Here is a 10,380-nt window from a genome sequence, read left to right on the forward strand (position 1 = left end):
AATGACATTCTGTTCAGATTTTCAAAACTAGTGTTATTGTGAACACTGTTTTATTTGTCTGTGCTGCAACTCTCTCTGAACATTTAGGATTTCACTTCTGTGGAACAATGGAAATACAAACAGGCGTGTGATGATTTTATTTACATGCATGAGAATTAAATTAGTTGAACCTCATCAGAACAAGCCTTTCATCAGATTTTTTTAAATGTATTTTCTTCTCACTGCAGTTCATATGATTAAAAAGGAATAAGTAAAAATCTACTGAAAATCAAACAATAGTCATACATAAACTGTTATTTGCTGGAAAACATAATTAATATAACTGTACATCGTCATGTTAACTAATTTATGTGAACCCCTAAAAATGAACTATAATCAGTTTAAATATAAATAAATAATAAAAGTCATGAAAACATGTTGGAAACATTTTCGAAGTTTATGATTTACCTGTCATGAATATGAATTTATTAGTGTGACAGATTGTGAGTTCACAATATGAATATCCATAACTAAACTATGAGAAAGAGTATTAATTATGTTGAGGGACAATTGGGGCTTCTGAGACATAACTAGCATATAACTAGAAATTAACCTTCATTTATTAAATAATCCTCTTTTCTGATATTCCTGATATTCCTCCTTTGAATATTTGAATATTTCTACAACTACAAATCAACAAAAATCAACACGTCAATCCACACCTACATTTTTTCTATTTCTACTTATTACGTTATTAAATATATAAGTAACAACTTATATATAATTAACATTTAATACTCTAATTACATAATTATGATCTCCTGGTTGACGGAGTGAAGGATTTCAGTTCTGTTGATGGATTCAAAGGAAACGTTGAATTTCTGGTTAATGACTGGTTGATTTTCAAAGAAGAGTATAATAATAATTATTCAAATCAATGAATATAAATAAGTAAAATCTATAAATTAAAAATAAAATCAAAGTATCGATATTCGGTTAAAAATAGCTCAATACAATAAAAATTCAAAACAGCTTTCAATAAAAACTAAAACTAAAAACACCTCAAATAAAATCAATCATGTTTTAGTCACCATCTTAACAAACTTTTAAATATTTCAGGTGCAGTTTTCTAAAATAAATTAACAACAATAATACATTTACACTGATGTCTAAAGGTGTTTTGGCAATAATCAATAAAAATACAAGTAAATGACCATAAATAAGAGCAGATTTAAAAAAACAAAAAAACTTGCCTGTGACACACGGCACGGTGCTGCAAAGGTGAAATAATCCCAAAATAAACTGTTAATGAACAATATCTGTTAATTAATGATGACTATTCATTAGGAGTGGATTCGTCTTTGTGATGTGAAGCTGTTCAGCCTCCAACTGAACACATCAGAAACAATCAGAGGTTTTCAGTCTGACTTTAGCTCGCTCTACCACCCTCTCTCCCTCCCTCTCTCACACACACAGCTTACTTCCCTCAACCACTCAATTTCAATTTCACTGAGGCTTTATTGGCCTGTAATTAAGATTTAAAAAACGTGGGACCAAAGCAAAAATGAAGTAACAAATACAGTATGTGAGAAAAATGAATCTGTGTATCGATACCAGACACCACACACTGATGTAAAGTTGTTACAAGAGGAAAATAAAAACTGCCAAACTATGATCAAAATCCAACTGGGTCATGAGTCGTCTCCTTCCCTCTGCTGTTCAGGCATTTCTAAACTCTGTGTTTGTGAACGCAGCCGTGCGCAGTGGGTTCCCTGCTGCCGACTCTTCTTTATGTCTTGGTGTGTATATGAACAACAACAACAGTCAGTAAGCTTTTTAAAAATAGTCTCAGAAATGGACCAATCTGAAAACAATCACAACCTCAGCGTGTGTTTTATCGTGGACGAGCAGAACTGATCATGAACAGCTTCCAAAAAAAGGCTGGCTTCACATGTCCGTTTAGACTGGATGTGCTGGACTCAGGTCTTCGTGTTTGATGGAAAACTGAGCATGTGGATAAAGGAAACCACATTTTTGAAAATGGTCTTCAGAGTCCTTGTGGATAAATGGCACAGTGTTACGTAGTTTGATAATCTGATCTTTAAACTAACTTCAGCACTTGTGGGTTGTGTTACAGTGAATTAGACTTTTGAATTAGAATTTGAGTTAAATTCTAATCTTGAATCTGGATGAGAATCTGCAGAGTGGATGTCTGGAAACATTTTTACATAGTAGAACAAATTCTGGCATAAAAATCCTTATGGACACACTGCACGGACACCTTCCTCCTGTAAAATCCATACACGCAGCAGGTTATTAGGAGTTAGGAGACCTCTCGCAGCTGTTATGACACAAAGCAGCAGAGAGTCAGGTTGGAAGGATGCGTGAGAACACACAGGACTTTGCCACATGACTGACATTCGATTCCAGAGTGAAACATATCAATTTGACTAATCAATTAATCAGCTAAAATTTTTGTTGATTTGACTAATCCATCATTTTTGGACCAACGACACCAGGATTTAAAAGAATGGACGTGCGCCGTCCCACTGGAGGTTTAAATGTCATACGACCGTGTTGATGAAAAACACCAGAAGCTGTTCAGATCAGCATGTAATGGAGAATAGGTCAAATCCAAAACGCATTCAAAGCGACATACGATATCTGGACTGTGGCTGCTGCCTTTAAAAGAGAGTGTGTGTGTTTTAATCATTGCCCAGAGGAGGTGGAGATTACAGGCTTTAGAGACTTAACAGGCGGAAAGAAGACAAACGAGGGGGGCAGGTAAACGTCAGACAAACAACTTTTCTCTACTCAAGAAATTAATAATTAATGTCTGACAACTACCCTTTTGGTTTTGTTGCAACATGCGGCGCTGACAGGAATGCAGCCCTGTCACTGTTCCTGTAGGATACATGTTGTATTAAGTCAGAGACGTCTGCAGGAAGTTTTCACTTCACAGCTTCATACAAACAGCTGAAAAACTTTTCTTAAATACAAACATAAATATTTATTACAATAATTCAACAGTAAAAACAGACAACAGGCTAAATTTAGACATAAAACACAATAGGTGTTGAAAGAAAAGGATGAACAGCTTCCTGCCTCAGTTAGTGCTAATGCAAATCGGAAACATTTAGACAGATTTAGATATTTAACACAATTAACCTGTGTACACTTCCTACAGGTACAGACCCTGTAGTTCAAAACCGATCAGGCTGAGGATATACTTGCTGTTGACCAACGTCTAGACAACAGCAGCATCATAAACATCATTGTACTGTGAACATTCACTTTCCAACAACATAACCAGAACCCACAGCAACACTCAACAACAAGATGTCAATGTTGGGATCACAACAGAAAAACACCAAGAATTACATGAACGTCAGGGATGAAGATGTGGGTGCAGTCCTGTACTGTACAGGATTACATCTTGCATATGCACAGAGTTAATATCTGATGATGTGTACAACTGAAATTGCAAATTTCAAATTGCATGGGATTTAGTAAAAGCAAGTATATCCCTGGCCTTAGTGGAGTTCCCCAGGGCTCGCTGCTTGGGCCAATTTCATTTCCTTTTTATACGCTACCTGTAGTGCGTGAAACATCCAGTTTTTTAGTTTCTAAAACTGTTGGTATTGGTCATTCTCAGAATTTAGAGCTCATTTTCATGAGGAAGTAATATGTGCCATGTACCCAGTGCATCATGACCTAGTGATGTGTTTTTAACAATGGAGCTCTAAGGCAGAGATGAAACAGGTGTACAGACCACTTAATGTGTCTGCATATCATATATATATTTATATTGTTATATTATTATTTTGGGATGTAATTTTACAAAGGTTACCGCTCCTACAACATGTAGAGGAATTTAATTGATGACACATTTCAGATTTTGAGAGGTGGTGGTCACTGTACATTTCATCATAAATATTACTGAACCATGTGAAATTTCAGCAGCAATGCTCGTTCATTTACCAGCGGTAGTGTGCCACAAATGCATCTCTTTGTAAATGGCAAGCTTAGATTTGTTTTCACTTTTATTTTTTTGCCTGTTTAAAGTGGCTGTTTTTCTATTAAATTATTTAATTATTGCTACTAACTAAGTAGAACTAACCAAGGCTAATTTGTTCTTAATTCAGATTCACTCCACCCTAAAGTGTGAACTGTGCAGCTGCATCAAAATCTAAAAAAATATAAATACTAGATAAAACATCAGGATCTGAGGCTGACAATTTCTGGTTCTTTAAATTGACACTGAATCCAGATCTGGTGTGACCCCGGAAACTGGCTCCTGGTAAATGCTCAGGTGGAACAAACTGAAAACAATTACACTAATAATTTAAAGCTACTAAAACAACACAAACTGTACATGTATTAAGAAATGTTTTTTATGTATCTCCATGAGACTTGATTTTAAGACTTCTACTGGTTTCAAGGCTGAAATATTTTAAGGCTTTGGCCCCTGCTGATTGGATACAAACCACACAGTAACCTGCATCCTGATTGGTCAGACAGGAGTAGACGCAGGGGGGAGAGACGTCTATATACACATTGAAAATAACTTGATGACAGCATCTCTGAAAAACAGAGAGAGGAGAAATTAAAACCGTGTCTGACAGCTGATTAATTAAGTCATACTTTGTGTTTATTAGAGAGGTCTGAAGCTGATAGGAAAGATCCAGGCAGGTTTATTGGATCATGAGACACTGGAGTCATTCAGTGTAAGTTTGCGGTCTGTTACGTGTCTTGGTGGTCATTTTATAAAAGATGGACGACAGCTCTGAAAGCAAAAACTGATCACTGAAGAACTTATAAAAACTAATTATGTAATTGCTGTTTAACGTCTACTAGCTCCAACTCCACCACAACAGGTTCAATTTCATTCACTATTGTTTGTCGCACATTGAAAAACTCATTGCCACAGTAACCCCACTGCCAACTAGTGGTTAGGTTGTGCAATTGCAGAGTGATGCAGCCACACCAGTGTTCAGGCTTTAGACTGGTTTGGATATATTGTGAGTACAGTTGTGTATGTTTGTATGTTACCTGGCAAAGGGGATGTATGAAAGGCCGTACCTGAGATGGACAGCAGCAGTTAGAAAGGTGACACATACACAAAGATATATATTTATTAAATATATATGTACGTGTGTATTATACCAGGTGAAGGCCAGAAACTGAAGGATACAGAAGAGCAGAGCAAGGCCGTTATTCTTCCACTGGAGAGAAGAAGAACAAAACAGAGACAGGGACAAGTGATTTTCATGAATGTTTCAGTATGATGTGTTAACTCTGACAACACATTCAATCCTTGCCCTGTCCGCTCACACTGTATGAGTCATTCAGTCACCCGCAATGTCTCCATGCCGATTTGATCAATAAAGTTTAAGCTTTTTTCTGCCTAATACACAGCTGTTTTCACTGTTGGGACATCTGACATAGAAAAATCTTCACAAAATTGACTCTATGTCTTATTTGTGTGTTTGTCTTTCTCACCCAGAAAGCAGAACATAGCGTCAGTGCCAGACAGACCTGCAATGACACAGAGAAACAATGATGGTTTGAACTTCTGGTTCTGGTCTATAGAGTGCAACCTTTAGCACTATGAACAGAATGAAAAATAAAATCTTGTGATCTTTTAGAATTTCCTAAAAGAAGGAAGAACAGAAGGAAAGTCACTATGCTATGTTTGTTTGTTTTAAATTTAAAAACAAAATCTGACAAATCTGTTCAGTTTATTATACAAATCACCATTGCTCAATGAAACAACTCGTCATTTGTTACAGGTGAGTTTGTTCTCACCAGCATGATGACTGTGGCGAGCGCCCTCTCTTTAGCACACATTGTCTTCAGTTGCCTCCATGGACCGATCAGAAACATGGTGCTGACATCACATTAAAAGAAATAGAACATCATCAATTCACTGTTTAAGATGAGACACTTCACTGGAAATGTAGATAAAGCATTGATAGTTTCTACTCAAATACTACATCTAGATTAATCAAGCATCTAAACAAATAAAACTGAGGCTTGAGGGGTGAAAATAGGATTTAGAAGTAAAAGTTTCAATATTAACATGATTATGCAGGATTGCAAAATGTTTTATAACATGTTTGATTGGCTCAAAGAAGAGCATAATACTGACTTCCACCACTAGAGAGCAATGCTTCCTTTCCTAAAACCAAGCACAAAATGCTGACCCGAAAACAGACCCACAAGGATGATGGGTAATGTAGTCTCCAGATTAATGGGTGGTAGACAGTTTGGATTATCAGGAAATTAAATAGTGACGCTGCTGACCTCCTTTATGCCCTATTTGATCCGGTTCAGTCGGATCTGGACTACATGAGTCTGGATCTGTGTGGCTGTTAGACCGGGTCACACCAGTTACCTGGCCAGAGCGAAGATGTTTCCCACACTATAGAGGACAGCGAACACAGCGAGGCCGGCACCTGGGATCCACAACATAGCGGTACCCTGAATACAAAGAAAAACTGTTACCATGGATGCAGACGTTAATAGATACTGTTACCACAGAAACAGATAAATTACAGGATGCACAAAAATGGTCAAATGTTGCTATAAAACAGACAGTCATACTGTTACCTTGGCTACAAAAAGATACTGTTACCATGGATAAAGTACATTTTACCATGGAAACAGAGAGAAAAGACTGATAAGCTGCTACAGACAGCATCACAAGAAGTGTTGCCATGGACTAAAAAAAACACTGATATTAACATGGAAACACACAGAAGGACAGACTTACCTTGGTTACACACACAAGATTAAAACATTCTCAGAGTGCTGCCATGGAAACAGACAAGCAAGCTGTTATTGTAGAAACAAACAGAAAAGACAAACTTTAATTTAAGACAGACCATTGTCACGGATACAAACAGAAAAAGCAAGACAGGTTGTAAATATAGAAACAGACCGGAAAGACAGGGTGAAGGGGGCAAGCTGTTACCATGAACACCAACATGTAGTCAGGCAAAGAGAGGCAAGACCGATGGATGATGTGTACAGATTGTTGCCATAGAAACCAACAGTGTTGTGTTACCACAGAAACAGTATTAAGCGTCACTGTTACAATCTGACTGACTCACCAGGATCGAGCAGACCCCACCCAGAATGAAGCAGATCAGGAAACCCTTCATTCTCGTCCCCCAGGACAGTGTTGATGCCTGATTGGCTCTCTGCAGAGAAGACTCATCATCATCATCCTCATCATCACTTGTATATTTTGTATGTTTAGTAAATTAAAACATAAAACACATATAAAAACACAGTTGACTGTGACGTGTATCTGTAACATATGTGTCTGTACAGGCTGATTTCTGCAGAAAATAAATTCAAACAGCTGTAAACCCATTACAAACTAACCAATCTAGAAACTGAGAGAGATCAAGTCTGAAGTGTTTTTATGTGAAGGGTTTTCTTTTGAAATTGGGAAAACATCTACACACAAGAATACATTGATGGAGAGGCCAGGAAGTCAATGAGTCAGATGCTGAACCCTAACTCCACTGTGTCCTCTAGGATATGTGTTCGTATGTGCTACTATGAAATAGGTTGTAAGTTGTCTTGTTACTGCCTTGTTAATAAATATATCTGTACCTAGCAGAGATGTTCAGGTTTAAACATTGATTCCTTCAGGTTAAACAAAATATTGACAGAGTTTTATCCCACTGAACAGGTTCAGATTAATGTAAAATACACGTGTACACGTGTGACTGTAAACATTCAACCAGATGTTCTCTTCTAAAGTTCTTTCTTTTTCTTTCACTGTCTGTAAGAAAACAAATGAGGCTGTTTACAACATTGATTTTTGAATACAACGAGTCTTCAACGTATGCATTTTTAAAGTTAGTCTACCTCTGTGTCTATGGATTCTGTTGATAATGACGTAACAGAACCGGGTGATAACTGGGATGTTAGCATGGTCTTTTTAAAGAATATGTTAAAACCATTAAAAGGGTTTAGTAACATAGAACATAGAAAATTGATGTCTAATTATCCATATAAACAGCCTATTGTTGCTTCAAACTACAAGTGTTTAAGGAATTTATCTTTTGTGGATAACTTTGAACTTTTAACAATTACTCATGTACAAAGCCTTGTTCGTTTATATGTGTCAAAATGACTTTGAATTAATTAATTAACTTAGCAATTTGAATAAAAGTAAGGTATTAATGTGACTTCAGATAGACAGTGTTTAGAAATATAAAGCATATGGAAGACTTAGTGTACTGTAAAATATTATACTATACTTACTATATTTTATAATATAGTCTTATTTTTTTTTTATTATACAACTATAATAACCAACAGCTGAAAGTCGGCATTTGAGAGACTACAACAATGGAATAACTTTATTATTATTGCTATTTTTGTTTGTTAAAGGATAAATCGTTCTTCAAACTGTTGCTTATTCACTTTATGTGAACTGAAAACCTCAACTCATAATATGCGTTTAATTTAAGTTATACTGTTGGTACTTACTTCAGGAAACAGCTGTTTTACCTGTTAGTTAGTGAGGTTTGTGTGACTTTATCCGTAATAACTTTGTTATTTTATTGATATTTTCCTGACACAAAAACAGCAGCTAACGTGCTAACATGCTAATAACAACAGATGCTAGCTGCCGTTCACCTCCAGTATCCCCGTCCCGTCCGAGTTTCCATCGTCCTGGCCGCTCAGCACCCTCTTTAATTTATCCATAAATTCCTATTTTCTGCCTGATAAGTGCTCAGACAGTAGGTGAGTTTCAGAAGGCTGCAGGTAGTTTCAGGTGTAGCAGCAGCTTGTTGCTGTTGGGTGGAGAAGTTCAACTGAAGAGGAGGCAGCGCTTCAACAGGTGCGGCACTTCCGCCTGCAGTACCACCTCTGGCCACAAGCAGCCCAAAGGAGGCGCTGTTTCCCCTCATTTACACAGGGATGAGGGTTCCTGTCATCCACCTGCTGACAGGTGGTACTACCAGTATCCAAGTACTTCCATTAGTATTAGTATTAGTACTAGTATTAGTATTACCAAACAGGTGTGTTGGAAACAGGCCAGGAGCCTCTCGATGAGGTAGTAAAGGCTAATATTTCTCTCCACAACGACCATGTAGTGATATAAAACAATTGAAAATTGAGTCCAAAATAGTCACTAACATGCAAGACGTACAAAGAGAATAATATATATACACACACACACATTGTTAATGTCACTAAAGGTAATAAGATTACAGAGTCTTTAAATGGATTAAAGTCACTGCACATCCCAGTTACAGTATGCGTCCGATTACTAGGTTGGAGTTGTATAAAGCTCTGCTGGGATTTACAGTGATAATAAAATTAACATGTAAACTCCTGTAGTCCTGAACATAACATATCAGTCTTACAAATGTAAAAAATATATTTTCTTCTTCAACAATACTTACTTAATTATTATACTTATACACAACTTCCTCACATTTCGAATGCAAATGCAATTTTCTGCAGTTTTTCTCAACTGTTACAATCAAACTTTATTGGAAAGTCATTACAACCCTGCTACACTCGTACACAACACTGAGCAACATAACTGCAAAATATTTTGGGAAATGCTGGTGAGCTCACATCCACTAGCATGTATTTTCTGGGGTCCTGTTGATCACAATCATGTCACAATTCACCTTGTTGAGACATTTTGAGACCTTAAGTGAGTCACAGTCCTTTTTTTTTTTTCTTTCTGTTGTTTCTGTCAGACTTAAATTATGTTTATTGTTGGAGGTTTGAGTTTGAAACAAGGTCATAGTCCACTGTTTTTGCCTTTATGTGAGTTTACATGATGGGGCTCCTGGTAGTCTTATGGTACTTTGACCCTGGTGGAGCTCCAGTAAACAGGCTTTGGCATGGACACCTGAACATGACATGTAGGACAGGACTGTTTCCTCCAAAGCCACTCTTCTATACACTACAGAAACAGCAAGAAGTTACCATTAGTCTTGTGTGCACTGTTACAGTTTGCAAAAAAATGTTTTTTTACCCACAGTCTGAAAAGAGATGAAGAGAAAATACGATGGGATGTTAATGGGCCTGCATGCTCTTATATTAAGAGTGCAGATGCAGCGTTCCTGTGTTGCTGTGATGCATTCACTCCATCAAACTATCAAAAAAATCTAAAACACTGTAAGATGTGTATGGACAAAAAGAAGGCAAAATTAAGACATGACACTAACATAAATGCAGACAGAAAGAAAGTGCTCTTTTGATAGTGTTTTCACTATTACTTAAGAAAATTACTGTGTTTAAAGGTACTTCAAAGCTAAGAAAACCGCTTTAATGGGCACTACATGCTTCCATAGCAACAAAAGACCCAGTTTTGTCACAATACGAGCCCCCTGTAATACAGAATGACGTGCAAAA

The 10,380-nt window shown here is 36.9% G+C and overlaps 1 protein-coding gene across 1 annotated transcript; it reads right to left on the minus strand.

The window, feature by feature from the left end:
- Window positions 1–2,854: 2,854 nt before the first annotated feature.
- Window positions 2,855–8,856, minus strand: LOC113163248 (vesicle transport protein SFT2B-like). The gene is made up of 8 exons (XM_026361699.1): window positions 8,641–8,856; window positions 7,095–7,184; window positions 6,377–6,462; window positions 5,788–5,869; window positions 5,482–5,517; window positions 5,146–5,204; window positions 5,032–5,061; window positions 2,855–4,562 (listed from the first exon to the last, which is right to left on the minus strand). The coding sequence occupies exons 1-8, from the start codon at window positions 8,707–8,709 to the stop codon at window positions 4,526–4,528; spliced, it is 489 nt and encodes a 162-aa protein (XP_026217484.1). The 5' UTR covers window positions 8,710–8,856; the 3' UTR covers window positions 2,855–4,525.
- Window positions 8,857–10,380: the final 1,524 nt, after the last annotated feature.

This window comes from Anabas testudineus, chromosome 2 (genome assembly GCF_900324465.2).
Source record: "Anabas testudineus chromosome 2, fAnaTes1.2, whole genome shotgun sequence".
NCBI classification, from domain to species: domain Eukaryota; kingdom Metazoa; phylum Chordata; class Actinopteri; order Anabantiformes; family Anabantidae; genus Anabas; species Anabas testudineus.

Bases quoted from the DNA above. Each gene is read 5' to 3' on its own strand.
- LOC113163248 (XM_026361699.1), bottom strand. From the start codon at position 8,709: ATGGATAAATTAAAGAGGGTGCTGAGCGGCCAGGACGATGGAAACTCG. The intron at 7,185-8,640 runs GTGAACGGCAGC...TCTTCTCTGCAG, and splicing joins ACGGGACGGGGATACTGGAG to AGAGCCAATCAGGCATCAAC. The intron at 5,518-5,787 runs GTGAGAACAAAC...GTGTCATTGCAG, and splicing joins TCGCCACAGTCATCATGCTG to GTCTGTCTGGCACTGACGCT.